General features: G+C 41.0%; 1 protein-coding gene across 4 annotated transcripts in view; it reads left to right on the top strand.

Moving 5' to 3' along the window:
* whrna (whirlin a) overlaps nt 1-25,269 on the top strand; it is a 203,115-nt gene that overhangs the window by 126,398 nt on the left and 51,448 nt on the right. For 2 of the 4 annotated variants that reach the window (XM_061698026.1, XM_061698025.1), the window contains 2 exons: nt 15,618-15,826; nt 22,304-22,340. In XM_061698026.1, the coding sequence (XP_061554010.1) occupies nt 15,618-15,826; nt 22,304-22,340 (246 nt within the window). Of the gene's footprint in view, nt 1-15,548; nt 15,827-22,303; nt 22,341-25,269 lie in introns of all 4 variants that reach the window. The other 2 variants (XM_061698024.1, XM_061698027.1) reach the window with 1 other exon arrangement.

Here is a 25,269-nt window from a genome sequence, read left to right as displayed (position 1 = left end):
GTAGACTCCCTAATGTTTCCCTTTTGTAAGTAAGTCGCGTGATTTCTCCAAAGATAAAAACAAAAATCACAAAAACATAGACATAGAGGCGACCGCACGGTTAGGCGCTATGATGTTGTGTGTAAAAAGAAAAGCTGTAGGTGACTTGTGGCGGGAGGACTTTACCGGCTTACTAACTTTACAAGGTAGGTGTGGGGTAGCTAGCTTATTCACGAGTAGTCCAAATGAGTCAAGTTGACGGCTCACACTTGTCATTAGGGAGTCGCGGGCCAGTGTCAGTATAAGTACGTGGTGGCCACTGGCCAAATCTAATGGGGTACTGTCCCGTCTGTGACATGCATATGTGGTGCACGTGTACGCGACGGTGCTGTTAATAACACAGTTTCCTATCTGGAAGAGGCAGTCAATTATGTTGCAGCAAGCAGCCAATCATATTGCAGCGGGTCACTCTTGACTCAAATGGAATTTAAAACTATTCATCAAGACAGCGCTGTCGTTCTTTCTCTCTCTCTCTCTCCCTCTCTCTCGTGGAGGAGGAGGAGATTGCGGTGGAAGAAACAATTAAAACATGCACTCGCGTGAGTGCGACAAGACAAAATGTTTAATCGCCTAAGCTTAAAAAGAGGTCGCATATGCGACCAATTTGGTCGCAGTCTAGAGCCCTGGTATATATCACAGCATTAGAACATAATAAGAGCTGTTTTAAATACAGATATTATTATTCCCTTACTTAGCTACTTGAAAGACTCTTAAGTATTAAGTTACTGCAAGTGCAACCTGTTTATTTCCACCAGTTGAAGCAATATGAATGTGAAACAACACGAATACAATAAATCTGGTGTGCCTGAATAATATAACAGAGAAAGCTGTTCCCTGTTTGTGTCTTCAGTTAATATGAGATTCAAATTGGGGACCACATATAGACAACAGTAATGTGACTACCCAGAGGTCCATTGATCAAAGTCAGACCCGTTAACAGGCACCTAGGCTCTCCCATACACACAAGCCACCAGGGACCTTTTAGGGAGTGACTAACAACTGCTGTTTTTTTCTGCTAGGCAGCAACTACAGTATGTTTTTTTGCCCGTTAGATAACAACCATTCACACTCACATGTATAGCACAGACAATTTACAGTCTCCAATTAACCTGACATGCATGTTTTTGGAATGTGGTAGCAGACTACCTGGAGAAAACCCACATAGGCACAGGGAGAACATGCAAGGAAGGCCGGAGCCCAGATTTGAACTCATAACCTCAAAACTGTGAAGTAAGATGTGCTAACCAGTCATCTACCTTGCTGCCACTTCCAACGTTAATTTCATGAATTTGATCAACTACAAATGCCTCTTCAGTGTACAAAATATCCGGTATGTCATCGTCAAATTCGACGTAAAATGAGGTCTTTGGCAGAGGTGGGTAGAGTAGCCAAATATTGTATTCGAGTAAGAGTACTGTTACTTTAGAATAATATGACTCAAGTAAAATTAAAAACTAGTCCTCCAAATATTTACTTGAGTAAGAGTAAGAAAGTACCCAGTCAACAACCTACTCAAACAAAGAGTAACTCGTGAGTAACTTCTGATTTAAAAAAAAAATAATAATAATAAATACAAAATCAGAGCATGAACATCAAATAAAATTTTAAAATAATAATTTAAGGGAATCCACACACACCTGCCACTATTTCAATTTTAAACTCATCAAAATCCAAGAACACATGCATTGGGCCCTATAGAAACATTATTTGCTTTATTCACTTCAATGACTTCATGAAGAACCTGTTTGCTGACCAGACTTATTCATATTGTGTGTGTGCGTGTGCATGCTCGCTCGAGAGAGAGAGAAGGATCTGCAACCGACCACAAGGTGTTTTCTAAAGTTAGAAGTGGGCTGAAATATCCAGGTTTGGGCAGTCACAATTTAAGAGCTCCATGTCATATCTGTTGTTTTTTAGAGTCTGTAAAGTAAACACTCGCGCTGCTGTTTTTTCCCCTAAAATGAGTCAGTTTGATTAGGGTTTGTATGCGGTCATGTGGATGCCTTGTGCCGTCTGATTGGTGAATTGGAGTCAAGTGACACCAGTGATCATGTTGGATTGGCCGCAACGGTGCCCTAAACTGAAGTCGATGATGAGGTCTAAAAATAGATTGCGCACGCACTAATGGATAAATAAAAGTAGCATGACGATCATTGTAACGGAGTGAAAGTATCGATTCTTCGTCACTTAAATACTCAAGTAAAAGTAAAAAGTATGGTTCAAACACACTACTCTCACAAGTACATCCATCCATCCATCCATTTTCTGAGACACTTTTCCTCATTAGGGTCGCGGGCATGCTGGAGCCTATCCCAGCTGTCATAGGCCAGGAGGCGGGGTACACCCTGAACTGGTTCCCAGCCAATCGCAGGGCACATACAAACATGTTTTTGGGATGTGGGAGGAAACAGGAGTGCCCGGAGAAAACCCACGCGGGCACTGGGAGAACATGCAAACTCCACACAGGCGGGGCCGGGGATTGAATCAGTGTCCTCAGAACTGTGAGGCTGACGCTCTAACCAGTTGGCCACCGTACGTCTCACAAGTACAATTTATCCAAAATGTTACTTGAGTAAATGTAACGGAATAAATGTAACACATTACTACCCACCTCTGGTCTTTGGTGATGCATTTCTAAATTTCCATAGCTACAATATGCAATGCATGTTTTTAGGTTTTCTCCGGGTACTGTTTCCTCCTGCGTCCCAAAAACATACATGATCGGTTGATTGAATACTCTAAATTGCCCGTAGGTGTGAATGTGAGTACGAATGGTTGTTTGTTTAGATGTGCCATGCGATTGTCAATATGTGTTTACTATGCGTTTGTTTAAATATATACTCTATTGCGGGCGGCGCAAACAATGATAGGCGATTTTGCAGGGGAACAGTGTATACCCATAGCAGGTGAATCTTCAAAGGTATACATTGCAGCATTTGTTTGTGTGTTGTCTTGCATGACAATTACTTTACTGCTGAAGACACAGTTCTTATTTTGAAATCATGACAGGAAATGGCCGGTTATAAACCGCACGTTTTTAGTAGCGGCCGTTTGACATATCCAGCCACCCAAAAGGGATTTACCATCTGGCTCCTCATTATTCCAGCTCAAAACATCCTTCCGCCACCTCGTTGCCAATATTGCAGCCTTGTTGGGATGTGGTGCCTATCCACCAACCATCCAGAACTCCATCCATATGGACCTACAAAGTAGCACAACATTCATAAGTGCATAAAACTATTTGAAAATGAGTCTTCATGCATTTCTGTGCCCATTTCAAACAAATCTCCTCAAACGATTGGTCAGGGCTGACCCAATTATAACTTTATGCCTGACTGCAAGCCTTTGGAGGGTCATGTAACGAGGGATGATGGATGATGAGAGGTATATTGTTGGGACTGGAGAGACACCAACAGCAAATACCTGCCTGCTGCTCATTTACTGTTACTGTTTTACGATACAGAAATGATTCTACACGTTTCATCAGCAGAAATCTCCATCTTCTCCCCATTAGGCATAAACACTATGAACGGCTTAATTATGTAGACCCTTTCATAACATAACTTTCTTAAGTAATTTTCCTTTAATTAGCTCATCTGTAAAAGTAATATTCAAACCTGTCAGACATCAAGATCAATGATCTAAATAAACAGAAGAAACAGACTGCAAATGTCTCCCCAAAAATTTTACTTAAAAAAAAACGATATCAATTCTAATTTGCAACATGGTGTATCAGTTACAGGGAGCTTAGGAACACAACTGATAGAAGTATTATTAATATTAATTTTAAATCTGAAATTAGCTAATAATCACTGTCATCAGAAATAAAAATGTTTTGACTCTTTTTAAAACTCATGATTGGTCATTCTTTAGCTTTTCCAATTTAAATCCTTCTACTATGCACACATCTATCTGTCTCGTCTATCTGTCTGTCTGTCTGTCTATAGCCGGGTTTACATTGACTTTTTTGTCATTCCGATTGAAATCATTCCGATCTCTGCCAACTGTTTATATGTGACATGATCTAGTCCGATCGGTTGTATACATGATGTTGTCATGAACGGAACAGAGGATAGGACCCAAAAATGCATGACTCCAAAATAAATGGACAGTATCAAAAAAGAGAGGTTTAATACACGGGCATAGGTCAGGTACACAGGCAGGCAATCCAAAGAAGGCCACAGTATCCAAAAACATGAGGCAAAGAGGCGAGGTCGATCATCGGAACAGGGTCTAGTCTTACTGTGAGTCAGTGACGTGGAAACAAGGAATGCTGGAACGCGACGACAAGGTACTACGAACTGGCGATGAGAAGGAATGAGACACGAGGTTAAATACAAGGGGTAATTAGGGTGAACGAGGCACAGGTGGTGAAGATGCTCTCAGGAGCAGGTGTGTGTGAAACGGGGGGAAGACAAAAACCGGAACACACACCCATGACAGTTGTGCACTACATTTAATTGGAACAGCCGTGTGACATGCGCACTTCGTCGTGAACGTCATGTGATTTATCAAGATGGAGGTCGGTTGTCTATTCAGCACAGTAGTTTGTTTTGATACGTTTATTTAAAAAAAACGCTTGATACAAACAATTTGTAAGTAGTCAAAACGCCGTCGCATACAAGCTCCATCGGAAGCTGCCATATTTACACCGTGCATAAACGATGACATCACCTCGCATTTACATCGAGACGGAGCATCTGCAGACTGATCTTTTCCTGGCTCTATTCCGAATTACGGTATACATGGCGAAAATTTACTTGTGATCGGTTGAGCAAGAGGAATATTTCAGTCCTGCGAAAGCGAATGAAAATTTTAATTCAGCCTATGTATTCCCATTGAAGTGTTTATATGGCGCATTTTCATTCGGTTTGGGTTTCTTCTTCCGATTATAATCAGAATAAAAGGCTCCATGTAAACCAGGCTAACGATAGAAACGGCTCTGATCTTGCCAATATAGAACTAAGTGTTCATAATGTGGTGCAATACAATAAATATTCTCAAAATGTACTTTCCCACAACACACAACAAACTGTTCATCAAATTTTAACAGAACTTTGGCATGTACAATAGAAAAGTATTGTGATTTGGTGGGGAAACAATAAGAGACTGCCCTGTGATTTACTGGCGACATCTCCTGGATGTAGACTGGCTTTTACCCGAAGTTGGCAGAGATAGGCTTCAGCTCCCCTTTTAGCAGGACAAGCAGTGTAGAAAAACAGATGGGTAACAATAAGGTTTTCACAATTCCTCACAACGACTGAAAATCTTTTCTCGGTCAGACAAAAAAGTGGACAAAAAATATGTTCAAAAAATGCTACTGAGCAATGTTAGTTGTTACAATAGGGCTTTGAAAAAAGTAGAATAGCTTAACTGCCATGTTATATACACACCACAATCTAAAATCAAATATTTATTTTTGTCACCTTCCATATACAACCTTTTATGTACTATGCTGTATACTAATGCCATAACAAGTACCAGAAAAAAGATTCTGACTGGTCTGTATGCAGAGGCTAGCTGGTTCATTACACACATCAATGTGAATTGAAAAGATTAGTTGATGCTGTTCGAGTGTTCGTGTAATTAATTACTAAGTTCAAGCAGCATCAGTATATCAGGATTTTATATGCAATCAAGTTGTAAAATAGACTCGGGTTTATTGGGTGTGTCAATTTTACAAAAAATATACAAATTAGATTAGTACAGACAGAGGTAGATCAAAACATATGATTGAAATAGATGAGATAAAAGGAAGGAAATGTTGAGCAAGTTGGGGTTATGGGACAGAATATTAACAAGAGAGGTTTAAAGTAAGAGTACATGAGCAGAGGGGGAAAAATCACTAATACCATATCAGTAGATAATGATCATTGAACCCGCACACCTTATAGTGGGAGTTTTAATATCGGTGAGAACCCTATGGGTCTAATTATCCATCCATCCATCCATCCATCCATTTTCTACCGCTTATCCAAGGTCGGGTCGCGTGGGCAGTAGCTTTAGCAGGGACGCCCAGACTTCCCTCTCCCCAGCCACTTCATCCAGCTCTTCCGGAGGGATCCCGAGGCGTTCACAGGCCAGCCGAAGGACGTAGGTAGTTTCTCCAGCGTGTCCTGGGTCGTCCCAGGGTTCTCCTCCCGGTGGGATGTGCCTGGAACACCTCACCAGGGAGGCGTCTGGGAGGCATCCGAATCAGATGCCCCAGCCACCTCATCTGGCTCCTCTCGATGCGGAGGAGCAGCAGCTCTACTCTGAGATCCTCCCGGATGACCGAGCTTCTCACCCTATCTCTAAGGGAGGAAACTCATTTCGGCCGCTTGTATCCGGGATCTTGTTCTTTCGGTCACGACCCACAGCTCGTGACCATAGGTGAGGAACGTTGATCGACCGGTAAATTGAGTGCTTCGCCTTTCGTCTTAGCTCCTTCTTTACCACAACGGATCGATACAAAGTCCGCATCACTGCAGACGCTGCACCGATCCGGTCTAATTAGATTGTTTAAAATCACCTTCAATTATCAACAACTGGAGATAAATATAGTTTTAGAGTTCATGTAGCCCAATTTCCTTCTGCAACAAAATGCAGTACATCTCCAAACTCCATTAAAGTTCTGCTTCTTTAAGATTACAAAGGTTTAAGGAGTTGGGCATATGCATACAAGATGATAGGGTTTGTCAGGAGAGGTAGAACTAAAATATTACAAGACTGAAGAGTCCCAGGAAATTGAGTTAGGTCTTGGTTAATAAGGTACTCTACTTCGAAACAAGACAAAATCTGGTAAGAGGCATATATATATATACACACACACACACACACACACATATACATATATACAACCCCAATTCCAATGAAGTTGGGATGTTGTGTTAAACATACATAAAAACCGAATACAATGCTTTCCAAATTATGTTCAACCTATATTTAATTGAATACACTATAAAAGATGAGATATTTAATGTTCAAACTGATAAACTATTTTGTTTTTAGCAAATAATCCTTAACTTAGAATTTTATGGCTGCAACACCTTCCAAAAAAGCTGGGACAGGTGGCAAAAAAGACTGGGAAAGTTGAGGAAGGCTCATTGGGTTTGTGTGCACGCACGCACGCACGCACGCACGCACGCACGCACGCACGCACGCACGCACGCACGCACGCACGCACGCACGCACGCACGCACGCACGCACGCACGCACGCACGCACGCACGCACGCACGCACGCACGCACGCACGCACGCACGCACGCACGCACGCACGCACGCACGCACGCACGCACGCACGCACGGTGGCCGACTGGTTAGAGCGTCAGCCTCACAGTTCTGAGGACCCGGGTTCAATCCCTGGCCCTGACTGTGTGGAGTTTGCATGTTCTCCCCGTGCCTGCGTGGGTTTTCTCCGGGCACTCCGGTTTCCTCCCACATCCCAAAAACATGCATGAATTGGAGACTCTAAATTGCCCATAGGTGTGACTGTGAGTGCGAATGGTTGTTTGTTTGTATGTGCCCTGCGATTGGCTGGCAACCAGTCCAGGGATGTACCCCGCCTCCTGCCCGATGAGAGCTGGGATAGGCTCCAGCACGCCCGCGACACTAGTGAGGAGAAGCGGCTCAGAAAATGGATGGATGGAAGGAAGGATGTATATATATATATATATATATATATATATATATATATATACACACACAAACATACACCCTGAACTGGTTGCCAGCCAATCGCAGGGCACATATAAACAAACAACCATTCGCACTCACATTCATTCTCCTCTGGAAAAGTGTGACAATTTTTGCAGGCATGTTTTTGGGATGTGGGAGAGAGAGAAAGAGAGATCCTGTCCATAACATTACTGTAAACCTTCCCATTGTGATAACATTAACAACGTAGCATGTTTGGATGTGCCGTTCTGTTTTTTAGAGTGCATCTTCAGTTTAATCAATAAAGACATTGGAATCTGGAAAAAAATCAATTGGATCTGAAAGGTTCTGGAATAAGACCAGTCCACACTGAGCGTCAAGTGTGATATGACTAAATAAATACATCTTAGTGACAATCATACTCATTTTTAGTTAGTCTGTGACAGTAAATTAGATGATTTTGTGTGATTTTGTGTGTGTGTGTGTGTGTGTGCGAGAGAGCGAGAAAGCCACATAAAACATTTTGAAACCATAAAGTCTTTGCAAAATGACAACATTTAAATAAGTCACACATCAATAACAGCTATCCTTCATTGTTCCCAATGATAGTGTATTTAAGGAATCAGTTTTAGCTGTATCTCACCATATCATCCATCGATAAATTGATTGTGCTCATTGCAGAGCTCTGACAATGTTGACTCAATCTTGTGTGCTGATTAATTTATGTGAGGCTGACAAATGAAAAGCTATGCTGTATTTGTCTCTTATTACATAGATGTCCTCTGATACAATGCAGACGGTTTCTGTCAGACAAAAAAAAAGACATTGTGAAATGCTGTGTATATACCTGATATGGAAGCAAGACAGCGAACAGCACCATTTTAACATAATAATAATCACAATAGGCGGCACGGTGGACGACTGGTTAGAGCGTCAGCCTCCCAGTTCTGAGGACCCGGGTTCAATCCCCGGCCCCGCCTGTGTGGAGTTTGCATGTTCTGCCCGTGCCTGCATGGGTTTTCTCCGGGCACTCCGGTTTCCTCCCACATCCCAAAAACATGCATGAATTGGAGACTCTAAATTGCCCGTAGGCATGACTGTGCGTGCGAATGGTTGTTTGTTCCTATGTGCCCTGCGATTGGCTGGCAACCAGTTCAGGGTGTACCCCGCCTCCTGCCCGATGACAGCTGGGATAGGCTCCAGCACCCCCGCGACCCTAGTGAGGAGAAGCGGCTCAGAAAATGGATGGATGGAATAATCACAATACAGTCCATGCCGTCTTTTTCTTCCTACAAATATTTGATTGGGTTTATGATCATTGTCACTTACATGTCAAGAGAATGCTTTAAAAATGCTTTAAAATTTTATGTATGCTCTTTTGTTTTTCATTGTTATATGTTTACCGATCCCCAAGTAGAAATGGAGGAAATGTTACCTGTATTGGATGATTAATGTCCAGTCCCCCGACAGAATACATATAGGACAAACAGGACCTTTCTTATTCAGTAATGTCATGACGGAAGAAACCAGTATTTTCCTAGTTTTATATACTTTGATTTATTACATATTTTATATTACATTGTATTAGGTATACAATGTATTATATCATACAATGATATATTATAGATCATATCGAATTGTTTTTATTGTTTAATTGAAGATTGCTGTCTGTTAGGTATGGAGTGATGCATTCCAAGTGATGCACCAATTGGCGAAAGGAGATTTACTGACCATGACTTTGCGAATAATGCTGCAATATGTCCTTGTTGGTGCAATGGACAACCTGTCTCGAGAGTCAGACTGCCCTGGACTTCGTGTGATGAACATTCAGACATTCAGTAACTTTTTGTGTCCCAGCGTTATACTTGGGGGTGGTTCAACCAGGGAAATGGCAGACAGTTTTACTTGTCTTGGCACTCTTCTCGTGACTGTGCCCATAAAGCCAACTAACATCTCGGCGGAATACGGGGTGTAAAGGAGTCCCTGAACCACAGTTTTGAAGATTTAGACTGGACTCCTTTGGTACCATTGCCAGAGGGAAAATCCTCAGGTAGCGTTGGGACAATTTTGTCTCAAACAGTCTTCTCGACAAGACCCATGTTGGACATAGAAACTTAGTCTCCTTTGTAAACAACAGCTCATGTCGGGTACACACATGAAGATAATGTGTCAGATTTGTAAGCCAATTCCCCCCTTCAGAATCAGAACTATCTTTATTGACCAATTAGTATAAAAACAAGGAATTTGTCTATGGGAGTGTGAGCTGCTTTAGTATTATAGCAGTCATTCTGACCAAAGGCACTACATCTTATCTGATGACTCATGATTATCCTGACAGAGGACGATGTGATGTGAAGTGTGGTAACTTCTAAGAGTGAGTTTTACTGCCCAATCTGTTCAGAAAACATTCAGAGACGACATGTTTCATATCTACCATCAAAATCTCAGCGATTATCACGCAGAACAGCACGATAGCAAAATGAAGCTTGCGCTGTAGGTTTTCTCCGGGTACTCCGGTGTCCTCCCATATCCCAAAAACATGCAAGGTAGGTTAATTGAAGACTCTAAATTGCCCGTAGGTGTGACTGTGTGTGCAAATGTTTGTTTGTTTACATGTGTCCTGTGATTGCCTCGCGGACCAGTTCAGGGTGTACCCCGCCTCAATCCCAAAGATAGCCGGGATAGGCTCCAGCATAACCGTGACCCTAGTGAGGATAAACGGTTCGGAAAATTGATGGTTAGATGGATGGAGTTACCAAATACAAAACCAGCAAGTTCATCTTCTTCGTCTACTATTCCTTTTCACGTTTTTTGGGCAGTATGGAGACCGTTTTACACTTGGTGCCTCTCACAGTCTAGTCCAGGTACTAAGGTGGGGGGACAGATCATTAATTATATGCAAGGTTTCAGGTCTGTCTTTTTGGTCTGCTTCCAACCCTCGAGGAGAGCCAGGAGGTGGGGCGCGTGGAGGGAGCTTCACTTCGAGTGAGAAGACACAGGATATGATTTGTCACATACACTTTCCAAGTGATTCACAATTTGAATATAAATCTGCCTATAGATGAAGTGAATCATTTCCTTTCAAACATGATGTGGAAGCCAGCGAGCACAGCAGACGGAAACAAGGGGAATATCTTATTACACAGTGCTGCTACTACAGTAATGTAGATTGTCTTCAAGAGTGGAGACTCACCAGACAATCAGTGATGTGTGCGTTGATGCAGTCAGTAAGTGTAGTCACATGAATGAATACAAGCAGGTAACATGTTTTGATGTTTTTCTGACATCTAAGTTAATCATGCTTAATACAAGAATGACAAATGGCCATTTAATATCTTAATTACCCTAGTGGGCATTGTAAATATTAACAGAGAGAAATGTTTGTACTTTTTCTATTTTCAAAAGTAAATAATGATTGCATATCTTGATTTGTTTTTAACGATACAAAATAAATCTTTATAAAAGCTTTGTATGCTTTTTAATAATGTGTTGAATAATCAAATAAACTAAAAGTCAGAGCAATCAGTGTGGGCTCACTATTTGCTTAAGTTAAAGTTACTGCTGCTCTTTATAGCCTGTCCTTTCTGTAAAATGCTGCACCGCGAGCTGCGTCCGGTATAACTGGCCAAAGGGGGCATTATTGTAGAGTATAAATTATAACATCAATAAATATGAGCTACGATCATTTACAATGGCACAGTTCATAGTTGACTATATTAATCTCATGCATAATTTGCTTTTTTCTTCTTGGGTTGAAAAATATACAACTGTATATGAAGAGCTCTAAATCAATTTTTATTATTAATATTATTGTGCACACTTTTTTTGTAAAATTTCCAATTCTGTTAACACAATATATTGGCTCTCACATGCACAACAAAAAAATAATGATCTCTAGAAAATATAATGGCATGACAAGATTTCTTTTTTTTGTTGGTGTTCCCGAATCTCATTTTCGAAAAAGGATTTTGTATTATTTTCGCAATAATACTCCTATGTCGTAAAAAGGTTTATTCGTGGTTCTAATGGCCATCATAATTTCGTCTTTTCTATCACTGGTACGCTTCTGTGGAGTCAAAGAAAAAGAAGACTTTTTACAGGACTTGAAGAACTGCAGTTAGGATGGCATCTGGAGTGACATCACTTTAAAAAACATTGGTTCACTCACACGTAGTTCTATTTTGACTATAGAAGCCTGTTTCTATACATTTTTCTTTTCTTCAGTTAAATATACAGTATGTGAATGTTTTTTCTTCTAATATATTGATGGTCACACAAATGATATATGGTATATCCTTATTAATGTCAAAATAATGCCCAACACTGTATGTCTTATAGTGAGTTAGTCTGTGATTCCAACCTAATTCAGAACAACAATACAATTTGACATTCTGCTACCTGAAGTTACTCTCTGTCGTCTTTGCATAATGTGTTATTATCTAACTGCAGCATTGATCATTCACACATCCGATGGCTTTTGTTGTATTGTATTGAATATAGCAGCGGTACAGCATCTCTGGTGTGGAAAACGAAATGCTTGTGACGCAGAGCAGGGCCCATCTTGTCTCAAATAGAAGCGTAATGAAGGAGAGGATAGGAGAATGGGGGACAGAATAATGAGGAAAGAGAAAGATAGGGAGAGGAAACGACAGAAAGCAATACAAGTAGCAAGTTGAATACAGGGGAAATGCCGGACCTATTATTCCTGAAACACAATCGATACTCATCAAGGCATACAGTAGGCTTGCTGTCTACAGCATAAATATCACCTGAAACCATTGTGAGTAGATTCTTAGGGAAGCTTCGATGCAATACCATTACATCCAAATCACATCTTTGCCTCTCTGCCCATAATCTCACCATCTTTCTAAAAGGTAAAATACAACCCCAATTCCAATGAAGTTTGGATGTTGTGCTAAACATAAATAAAAACAGAATACAATGATTTGCAAATCATGTTCAACCTATATTTAATTGAATACACTACAAAGACAAGATATTTAATGTTCAAACTGACAAACTGTATTGTTTTTAGCAAATAATTATTAACTTAGAATTTTATGGCTGCAACACGCTCCAAAAAAGCTGGGACAGGTGGCAAAAAAGACTGAGAAAGTTGAGGAATGCTCATCAAACACCTGTTTGAAACATCCCACAGGTGAACAGGCTTATTGGGAACAGGTGGGTGCCATGATTGGGTATAAAAGGAGCTTCCCTGAATTGCTCAGTTATTCACAAGCAAAGATGGGGCGAGGTTCATCTCTTTGTGAACAAGTGCGTGAGAAAATAGTCGAACAGTTTCAGGACAATGTTCCTCAATGTACAATTTAGGGATTTCATCATCTACGGTCCATAATATCATCAAAAGGAGAAATCACTGCATGTAAGTGGCAAGACCGAAAACAAACATCGAATGCCCGTGACCTTCGATCCTTCAGGCGCCACTGCATCAAAAACCGACATCAATGTGTAAAGGATATCACCACATGGGCTCAGGAACACTTCAGAAAACCAATGTCAGTAAATACAGTTCTGTGCTACATCCGTAAGTGCAACTTGAATCTCTACTATGAGTCCACATTTCAAATTGTTTTTGGAAATTGTGGACGTCGTGTCCTATGGGCCAAAGAGGAAAAGAACACTCCGGACTGTTATGGACGCAAAGATTAAAAGCCAGCATCTGTGATGTTAGTGCGAATGGCATGGGTAACTTACACATCTGTGAAGGCCCCATTAATGCTGAAAGGTACATACAGGTTTTGGAGAAACATATGCTGCCATCCAAGCAATGTCTTTTTCATGGACTCCCCTGCTTATTTCAGCAAGACAATGCCAAACCATATTCTGCACGTGTTACAACAGCGTGGCTTCGGAGTGAAAGACTGCGGGTACTAGACTGGCCTGGCTGCAGTCCAGAGCTGTCTCCCATTGAAAATGTGTGGCGCATTATGAAGCATAGAATACGACAACGGAGACCCTGGACTGTTGAACAGCTGAAGCTGTACATCAAGCAACAATGGGAAAGAATTCCACCTACAAACCTTCAACAATTAGTGTCCTCAGTTCCCGAATGTTTATTGATTGTTGTTAAAAGAAAAGGTGATGTAACACAGTGGTAAACATGACCCTGTCCCAGCTTTTTTGGAACGTGGTGCAGCCATAAAATTCCAAGTTAATGATTATTTGCTAAAAACAATAAAGTTTATCAGTTTGAACATTAAATATCTTGTCTTTGTAGTGTATTAAATTAAATATAGGTTGAAAAAAAAAATCATTGTATTCTGTTTTTATTTGTTTAATACAACGTCCCAACTTCACTAGAATTGGGGTTGTATTTCCAAATCAATTAATGTTTGGTGTGAGCAGAGCAATCAAGACCTTTTGGCACTGCCTGTCAGGGATAGCTTTGTCCTTGGATTTCCGTGCCGCTATTCCGTGTGAAAGGTGCCGACACAGAATGGTGGCGACCTAGCAATTGCCCAGCTTTTCAGGTAGTATCAAAGGCTGGAAAGGAAGGGGTGAAAGGAAATAGTGGAAAAGTGGCCAAACTGGTAGTGTTGAGTGAGTGACACCCAACACTCACTTCAACAATGATTGATAAGTATTTTTTAAATTATACCAGCATATGGTGCTGAACTCACCAAACATCTACAGAAAAGCAAATGAAACATGAGATTCTGAATGTATCAAAGGTACATTTGTTTTCTCCGGATGGGACAAAGACAGTGCTTCAGCTTGATGTATTGTAGATGTGGGTACATTTTATATTTTTTACTTCAAGAGGCAGCAATTAGATGTCAAGTTATAGTTTTTCTGAATATAGCGGTTGGGGGGAAATAATCAATTCTTAAATGCATTGCAGTGCAAAGGTAATTGACTCTCAATTGATTAATACATTTTAATAAATGATGATAAATTAATAAATAATAAACGCAATGGTAGTGTAATGAAAAAAGTGCAACTCAGAACTGAGGAAGTGGTGTGCCTCCTGTACAGTCATGCTGTCGTGCGAGGTAGCAATCGGGCGGTGCCATATCATACCATCCATGATAAGGCTGATATTACTTACCGGAATATTAACAATATTACAAATGAAGTACACAGCTCATGCGTACAGTCCTTAAGACATTTATTCGTCCACCTGATATAAAAATGAGAAGACACCATCCAGCCTAATGAAATTCTTTGTGGAATTCAGTCAGCTTTTGACATTTTAATAGTTTGAAGAGGATGGAGAAATTGAGGAAACACACGTGCAGAACAAAGAGTCAAGTCACAGCATATCTGACAGAGTAGCAGCATGCCAACCTCCACTGTTCCGAAAAGGGGAGCCACTTGGGGTGTATGCACAGTTGGCCAAAATTCAAACTTCTTCAAAACTCTTTCAAGAAACTGTTAAGGTGTGCCTCATTATACAATGTTGCATTCTGTATACAGTATTTCTGTTTTGCACCATGGGTGTTATCATTACCAACTGGCCAACGGAGCAATGGCATGAAAATAATTTGCAATACATTGCATCCTGATGCAAATATGATGACACACACCACTGTTGGCTTTTTTGTGATGAAAAACATCTAAGAAGCATCTTATTTAAAGATCTCACCTTTAGTTATATATATACACCATGTGTATATACTTTTGTACTTCCTTGGTTCTGCCTAGTCACATAAAGTTTAGATGAAAGTTTCATTCCACATTAACCATAGGCAGATGATAATTTTCTCCGTTGTCTCTGTTCACTTTACAAGATGGCAGGGTCCAAACTTTTAACCAAAAATGTACAACAGCCTAATTATTTCAATCACCTGTACCTCCTCCATCTGTTGTTACCTCTCTGTGACCTTTAACCTGTGTACCTATGCATGTCACAGTCTCTGCCCAGTCAACCCTTGCAGTCTTGCCCCTCCACCAGTCCTTTCTGTTCCTTGCCCTCCTCGCAGGTTGGGGATCAAATTCTGGAAGTTAACGGGCGCAGTTTCTTGAACATCCCGCACGATGAAGCTGTCAGGGTACTGAAGTCGTCGCGGCACCTGATGATGACGGTGAAAGATGTGGGCCGCCTGCCTCATGCCAGGACAGTGGTTGGTGAGACCAAGTGGATTGCCAGCTCCCAGATTGCAGAGAGCTCCGCCAACAGCAGTATGGCAGGGTGAGTTTTGCACAGGACATAATACTGGATTTGACCAAATTGCTTGATAATGGGGAAAATTAACAATCAATTATTCAATTAATGGTTTTGTATATTTTAATGGCATGGAGGCTGGGGCTATCTGGACAATTCACAATTTGATTCAGAGGTGTACATCTGCGCTGATCTGGTCATGATTACTGCCAACTTTATCCATCCATCCATCCATTTTCTGAGCCGCTTCTCCTCACTAGGGTCGCGGGCATGCTGGAGCCTATCCCAGCTGTCATCGGGCAGGAGGCGGGGTACACCCTGAACTGGTTGCCAGCCAATCGCAGGGCACATACAAACAAACAACCATTCACACTCACAGTCACACCTATGGGCAATTTATAGTCTCCAAATAATGCATGTTTTTGGGATGTGGGAGGAAACCGGAGTGCCCGGAGAAAACACACGCAGGCACGGGGATAACATGCAAACTCCAAAGAGGCGGGGCCGGGGATTGAATCCGGGTCCTCAGAACTGTGAGGCTGACGCTCTAACCAGTCGGCCACCGTGCCGCCTCTGCCAACTTTAATCCTGTCCAATTGAAGAGGCTCCTCTTTTTCCCTTTAAATCTTTTACATGGCAGAAGAAGAAACAAATTTGCTTGATTCCAGAAGATCGAAGCGCGTAAAGTATGTTTATAGGGAACTGAAAGCAGACCTCCACGGGCAAAGAATGTAAAGTTGACTTTGGGGAGATCACAGATCTGTGTCGTGAAGTGAGACATTGGAGACACCCCCACTCCTCCATTTATTCTTGTGCCCCCATCACCCCAAAACTGTGGTAGCCGTTATATATGATATGATTTAAACAATTTAATAATAATAATACGTTCAATGAATTGATTTCACCAATGTTCAGAAAGTTAGATGCCCACTGTTCACATACTGTATTTACAAATGGAGTACGTCTGACATCCACCATGTACCTGTCCGCAGGACTTGTGTATCGCCCTGTGACCCGATCAAATTTGTGGTCTGAGAAAGCGTACGTTTAGACAGACTTTCAGTCATGTGCCGGGTAGATGTCAAAGGACACACCTTCAATGCACAGGTACCCCCAGGTTGGCGCAGACCGGTCTACCAAATTGGCAAACACGCGCAGCAAACCTTGTGTTTGCACGAAAATCAAGGGAGACCAGCTTTTGTGCATTCTACGAAAATAGAGCTTGGTTGGACAACTTCAGAATTTTTGTAGGGAGCTCCATGCATGCATCTCACCACACTGCCCCTATCAGGCCAAGGCGCACACAGCAGTCACAGCAGATACAGCCATTGACTGTTTAAAAAGACACTTTTTTTCCTGACTTTGACATGAAATCTGACTACACTTCTCCTGTTTTAGGTCGATTAGGATTACCAAAATAATTTCTATTTGCTAAATGCCAGAATAATGTCAGGATTTTTTTAGACAACCATAATAGAAAAGGACAATACAGTCATGGCTAAAAGTGTATAGCCATGAATGTATTTCCATCCATCCATTTTCTGAGCCGCTTCTCCTCACTAAGGTCGCGGGCGTGCTGGAGGCAATCCCAGCTAACATCGGGCAGGAGGCGGGGTACACCCTGAACTGGTTTCCAGCCAATCGCAGGGCACATACAAACACACAACCATTCGCACTCACATTCACATCTACGGGCAATTTAGAGTTGTCAATTAACCTACCACGCATGTTTTTGGGATGTGGGAGGAAACCGGAGTGTCCGGAGAAAACCCATGCAGGCACATGGAGAACATGCAAATTCCACACAGGCGGGGCCGGGGATTGAACCCCGGTCCTCAGAACTGTGAGGCAGACGCTCAAACCAGTCGTCCACCGTGCCGAGAATCTAAAATCACCCAGTATAATTTCTCTACACTGAAATAATGACTTAAAAATAACAGCAAAACCACCACTTTTTCCCCCTATCCAACACTTATTCATAAAATTAAAAAATGCTAGTGTTCCCTCATTTAAAATGGTATTAGAGCTACTTTCTGTTAACGACATTTCATTTAGTACCAAAAAGTCTAGATGATAGGTTGTAATGATATCATTAATCAACATTGATTTATTACCCAGTGACCTGATACTGAAAAGACCTAGTCTCGCATAGATAACTGTAGACAATGGTTTGATAGAGTCACATTTTATCTTCACTAAGTTTGTAGTTCTACTTTTTTTGTGCCATATTTTTTGACCAACTTTCTCTCCCTCGTAATTGATGAAAAATCCCTGATCTTCATTGGGGTCTAACATATTCTGGAAAAGACCCCGCAGATATCAGTCAGATTTGCAGATAGATTTGCAGCCCTTCACATCTCAGTGGACGTTGGTTTCAGGCGAGGGGGTATGGGAGGAAGATCTTGGCGTGGTGTGCATTGGATTCCAATATTGACAATAGCCTTTATCCTGTCTGTCACACATAACATTTCATTTAGGCTAGTAGAGAGTGAGTTTTGCATTGGGCTTTGCTCCAATGGGGCAGCGAGAGATTCCAAGTGCTGCCTCGTTCCTCATTCGTTCCTCCGATTGTTTGGGTGACGCTGATGAATCCATCCGCGCCTCGTGTCGCCTTATCTCTTGTTCCTCCGATTGTTTGGGAACAACTGCAGACTCCTTCTGCGCTTGTTGTCCTTCAGCCATGTCAACAAGGTGAATGTTTTCCTTTCGGGCTGCTTAATGACGTACACAGTAAAAAATGTTGGCAGCCAATAACTTAACCAATTGTCTATTTAGACAGAAACCGTCTGCTTTCTAAAGATGTCTGCTCTCCCAAAAAAACGCACAATTTGTCAATGAAACTCACGGATAGTGCAGTACACACTCTTTGAGCCACTTATTTAATTGACTGAGCCTACTGAAACGTTCATCTCCAGATCGTACCATTAAGAGTGGTCCACTTATGAAAACCTCAGTATCTAAATGTTGCACTTTTGTTAGGAGATGAATGAACTCTCGCTTCAATACCTCTGATTGCTGCTTGACAACATCCAGAACCCCTGTGTGTATAATGACAGATTTCACAGTTGGGTGCTCATTAGTGATCTCCAGGTTTTTAAAGATATCAGACACCATGTGATTGGTAAAACACAGTATTTTGGTGTTCTTCTCACTGTAAAAACGTTTCACATCCTTGACAGCTCCATCACCAACTATGAACATTTGGGATGGCATTTTGTTCTTGTATGATTTCGTTTCCTACCTTTCAGTGGTGGTGGGGGATGAGCATTCTTGGCCAGGGTCTTGTAAAAGTGGCTCAAATCTATTTGTAAGTCTGATGTCAATGTTTTGCAATGAGCCGCGTCCTCATTTCTTGCCCTTCGCTGTAATGACCGTCCACGGCTGCTCTCTCGGGGTTGAAGAAGCACGCAACGCAGCCAAGCCGGATTCCTCGGTAATCTGCTGGTGTTGTGTCCTTCCTTTTAGATGTTGTCCCATATCTTTGGGCTTTGCTCTCAGTAAATTACAGGGAGAACTACTGGATGAACAATTACCATTTCCACAGTCTACATCGGTCCTCTTTGTTGAGCTAAATGGCTGTCTGTTAGCACACTTCTGCTCACCATTTTGAGACATCGGTAAAGTGGTTTCATTCCCTGACTGCCCATTTATATCCACATACACATCAAGACGGTGGATTTCCGTTTCCAGGACCACCATTTTCTGGAGCAGTTTGTGATAGTCGTCAGTGGAAAAGGGAGGCATCTTGTTGCTGGTCTCCTTGCTAATAGCAAGCTGGTGCTAATTAGCAGGTCACGCTCATGTAATCATAATGGGATATCAAAAAATATTGGAATATGGAAACAAATGACTGTACCTACAAAAAAAAAAAAGTACAGTCCCACAAGTTTAAAAATATCCCGGAGTCTCTTCTTCTAATTTCTTTGGAAGCAGAAAAACAAGTTTATCAGCAAGAAAAATATAATAAACAAAGCAAGCAGAGCAAGTAGAAAAGCATCTGCACTGTACGAGAGCGTCTGCAGTCTATGGAGTCGATGGAAACCCACCTATTTATCCCCGAAGACCCCGTGCACACATAAATATGTTTTTGTGTATCAGCAAAGGTTTTGATGATTTTGACAAGCCCAGAAATGTTAATTTTTGAAACCGGGTCCCGGAGTAGATAGATCTAAAAAACAATGCCCTGTGTCTCCATATGTACAACACATCAGCATCTTTCCTGAGACGAAGACGTGGTTGTCCTAGTTAACGCGTGGCTCTGCCTGAACACCGCCAAAAATTTAAGTGGAATCACCAATGTGAATATTCCACAAAAGTTGATGTACACACAAGGATACATCAAAACCTTTTTGTAAGCTATCAAAGCATGGCAAAGCAACTGGTGTCACTATATATCACAGTTAGGCCATTGTAGAAAATCATAGTGACACCTCCCCCCGTGACCCCCCCCCAAAAAAAAAACCACAATAAAACAATGCCAAATTGAGTAAAGTATATCATACTTGAAAATATTGCGGTGTAAATCTAAGCAAAGCGAGTGAATAATTACTGCTATACAGTATAGGTACAGTGTTATGGAGTACTGCATTGGTCTTTTTTTTTCTAAAGCCGTCAATTACAATTCCTATTGCGTTCAAAAGTTTGCAGTATTTGGTTATCCATCTTTGGCTACTACAAATGAAGTTAACATAGAGGAATGCATAGAAACAGGCCAATTCCTTTCATAGATCATATATTATGGTAACTTTCTTCTAGAACCCCCCAACCCCTCCCCTCCCCCGCACCCCACCTCCTGACTGACACACACAATAGCCTCCAACATGCTTGACCTCTGAAAGCTATGGGGATTTAAGATCCGCAACGCTGATGTTTATTAAGAATCTGATTATCGGTAACACAGGAAAAAGACTACACAAAGAGAAGACAGACTAGTTTTTCTTGTGCTGTGTCTGTGAATAAATATAGTTGGCCAACAGTTTAAAGAAGACAATTTATCACTGACAAACATCAACATATATCTCTCTTTACCCATTAGCATAATGAAAAATAGACAGATGGTTGGGATTTGAAACTTGTGCAGGAAAAAAAAAAAAAAAAAAATGGGGTGAATGAAGGAGGTACCAAAAAAAAACAGCATATCCTTCACGTCGAATGTGATCAGACATCCTTCTCTCTGATAGCAAATATCACACCATTTCCATAGAAAACAAGCAGCAATTGCAGCTTTACGAGAAAAGGCCAGACCTCTTCTGAAAATGCCACAAGTGATCCACCCATCTTCTGCTCATGATTGGAGCCCCTCCCCCCCACCCCACCACCCTCCATCCTGCAAGTCACAAGTCACTTAACATTTTGATTAACTAGAAAAATGTGCTAGAATGTCCAGTGACTTGTTCTGTCATGCTTATTGCATTGCTTTGTAAGAGACAGATGGCTGCTCTCTGTGACTGCTTCCATTCATTTGTTTCAATACGAGACAACAAAAGTTCTTGTTAGATTGGGAACTACAGTAAATGACTCTAGAAAAACTGGTCTTCCATATCTATGAAAGAAACAAGTAATACACACAGAATGAAAGAAAAGCCTCGGTGACACCTTGCGCAGGCCTTTTCCTGAATGCAAAGATGCTTATTTCATGAAAATGAAGGTGTGTTTTTCAAAGGGTACACTACATTATTTATTATAGGCTCATTTAACATCCTATTATTTAGGAATGAAAGGTTTTATTGGGGGCGGCACGGTGGACGACTGGTTATCACGTCTGCCTCACAGTTCTGAGGACTGGAGTTCAAATCCGGCCTGGCCTGTGCAGAGTTTTCATGTTCTTCCCGAGCCTGCATGTTTTTTCTCCAGGTACTCAGGTTTCCTCCCACATCCCAAAAATAGGCATGGTAGGTTAATTGAATACTCTAAATTTCCTGAAGGTGTGAATGTGAGTGCGAATGGTTGTTTGTTTATTTGTGCCCTGCGATATCGGCTGGCGACCAGTTCAGGTTTGAGCCCACCTCTCGCCCAAAGATAGCTGGGATAGGCTCCAGCACGCCTGCGACCCTAGTGAGGATAAGCGGTTACGGAAAATGGATGGATGGATGTTGTGTTGAGTTCTTTACAAGCGCCTTTCTTCAGCCCAGACGTAATTGTCAGCACTCAGCTCAGTCAATAGTGTATGGTGCTGTAGCAACTGGTGTGTGCACACTGGGCAGAGTACTCAGTGTTCCCTTCTTCAAGGTATGAAACGTATAATCAGCTATCAAGCATGTAAAGCATAACAGACTCGTCTGGAAGTAAGAATAAAAAGGGAAAAAAATTAAATTGAAATGAAACTGTCCTATTTTGGAAAATGATTTCATTCAGCAGGTACTCTATCATATGACTTAGGTCAGGTCATAAAAGGCAATGCCTTGTCACAAAAAGTATTATATCATAATGCTGTCATTTGTGTGCACTGTCAGCCGCTCCGCTTGTTGCCTGGTGACTAATTTGTCGTCATTGCCTTTTTCGCAGCTTCTCTGTGGACCAAGGAGCCTCTGTCGCTGGAAAGGTAAGGTTCAAACAGCACTCATCTGTAAGTACAGTACAGTATGTCTACGGGGGTGGAGTTGTACTTTTAAATTATCTTTATGTCAAGAATTGACTTCTCAATGCACTAAAATAATAACATAACCACCTGCACTAATTTACTGTATGGCAGACCTTCACAACACAAACACATTTGTTTTAATAAGCTGTTCACTTCTTGATTTGGTCAGATTTTGAATGTTTTTCCAATAAATAACTGAAATACAGTCAGTCAGCTGAAGGAGTCAAAGTTAAAGCTTTTAATCACTGTATGTGATTAAACATGCTGAAGTATGAATATTGCTTTACATTTTAGGTCTGGTTGTTTAACCATGGAATCGTTCCAATTTTGAGTGTTGACTGTATTTAATTGCGGTCAGTATTTTAAACTATCCATGTATCATTTGTACTTTCCATTTATAATTCAGTATAGGAAAATAAAAATTAAAAACGGCGGCCAACAAGTTAACTTGGCTTTACTGCTGCTCGTTATCAAACTTCCTGGTCACGTAAACCTGAGCAATTAAATATTAAAATCTGACTCATTCCTGTTTTTACATTTTGTATTTTTGATTTGAGCCAACAATTGAAATATGAAAAATCTTGTTGAATTAAAAACGCATTTTAAAAAATCACTTTATTATTTGATTTTCGATAGCAAATTGAAACTGGAAAGTACAAATGATACACAGATTTAAACAATTTCAGGTGTGTTAATCTACATACTATACTATCATAACAAATATACCATAAGTCACAGGTGTCTGTCACGAAAACAAATAAAAAAATAAATATATATATATTAAAGGAACCTGTGTTTTAAAATCACCTATTAACTCTCGAGGTTCCATGCGTGTTCGTTTTCATGAAATAATTACAATTATAACGACGTGTTAAAAGCCAATCAATTTATTCTTGACAGAGGAGTCTATACATTTTTCAGAGCTCTGGGTCCGCAGCTACCCCTATCTTAGCCTTAGCAGAGATAGTGTAGTCCGAACAGAGCTATCTGTTCCTGCCCCAGACCTACACAATGTTTCAAAGAGGAAGTGTGGAATCGTCTTCGTCTGATTGGTCCAGGGTGCATTGAGGCCATCGTCCCTTTGCAGAATGATGGCCGTTTGCCGCTGGTGTCAGACGCTGTCTCAACATTTCTTGCTTCTCATAAAGTTTACAGTAATCCGTTGTAGCCACTGTTATCCCCGACAGATGTTCCCTGTGGCTTCCACCTGCACCCTTCGGGGAGCTTTCAAGCAGCACACCCCCACACCATTATCTGATTTACATTTTATCCTCCCTGTAACAAAGCACCAATGTTCAAGCATAGACCAGTTAAGCACTAAAACTATACATCACATTAATATATATATATATATATATATATATATATATATATATATATATAGAGAGAGAGAGAGAGAGAGAGAGAGAGAGATAGAGAGAGAGAGAGAGAGAGAGAGAGAGAGAAATATTTGTATTACATTGTACTGCAACACCACTGACCCCCCTCTCATGTCTTAGGGCTGTTTCCATCGCTTTATTGTTGACTTTGTCTTTGACTTTTAAGATAAGCTAAGTTCAGGGCTGTGTTGGAATGAAGAAATATAAGAAGGAATGTTGGAAGAGACAGCTGCTGATGAGAGGGCGTGGGGGGGGAAATAGCTCACTTCTCATTACATGGTTTCTGATAGGTAGGGGAAAAGAAGGAGGTGGGAGATTTTTAGAGAGGAAGAGAGATGTATTAGTTCCAGAAGGCTGGTCTTAGTTTACACAGCCAGGCCATGGCTGAAATTAACCACGCACTCAAGCAGACATTTTAACATGTGCTGGTTTAGAGAACTGGTAACACAAGCCCGAGCAGAGAATTATAAACTATATCTGGGGCATTTGTACTTTATAATAAAGATGCCAAATCACCAAACGCACAAGTGTCAAAATAGATTTTAAGTGGCAAATGTCTTTTTGTTTTCATTATTTCTTTACATTTCATGAAATTTGAGGTAAAGAATATTTTTTCTTCTTTTGATTCAAGCCCCTGAACAATTTGTCCAACTAGAATCGACACCTTTTACATGAATTCCAAGTTCCATTGGGACACTCGTTAGTAAGTACATCTTAATGAATAAGAGCATAGTAATCTAAAAAGCATGCCAGTGGGGTTGATTGTCTTGTAAAGGCATCTAATCACTCAGCTGACACTTAAACAAGTAAAACAAATTTAACATATAGGATTGCTGCAGGTAAAATCCGTGCAACTACAAATCTATATGTTATATGTGTAACCTAATCTGAAGGCTCTATGGTGAAAAAACAACAACAACACATTTACCAATTGTGTAGTGATCTCTGAATAAGCATCTGTGCAGTTTAGCTGTCACCTCCTGTCCTCCTAAGACAGTTCGATGCATTATTTAGGAATTGGCTGGACACTGTCTATCTAATCTACTGTCTTATTTAATGGGTTCAGTAAAAATGTCAACATCCCCCACCTGTCGGAGGGGCCACATTACAAGTCTGCAGGCAATTATCAGCCCATTAAGTGTATGTTATAACATGTCAGTTTTTGGGTGATGGATTTTGCTCATTATGTTATTATCAATTGAAAATGTGATATACGTCTAGATTGTCTTTGTGAAATGGAAGTGAAAGTATAACAAGAAGTAATTAGACTCAAGCATACAGCCGATACTGTACATCTGTAGGTTGCAGACGTAATGAGGAATTGTAAATTGTAATTGCTTTATCTAACGATCCTCCCATTATTTAGATTTTTTTGGAAAGCTTTTTCCTCATTAAGCGACGTTAGGCTTAGTGAGAGCCTATGGGGAGGAAAAAGCTTAAGGTCCATAAAATTGAAAATATTGGGGCGATCTTTCTGATATTTTCAGAGGTTGAAGTGGGTATAGGGAGAG

The sequence above is a fragment of the Phycodurus eques genome, chromosome 15 (genome assembly GCF_024500275.1).
Source record: "Phycodurus eques isolate BA_2022a chromosome 15, UOR_Pequ_1.1, whole genome shotgun sequence".
Lineage (NCBI taxonomy): Eukaryota > Metazoa > Chordata > Actinopteri > Syngnathiformes > Syngnathidae > Phycodurus > Phycodurus eques.
The sequence above is the reverse complement of the archived record's forward strand: the minus strand, read 5'-3'. Positions and strand labels throughout refer to the sequence as shown.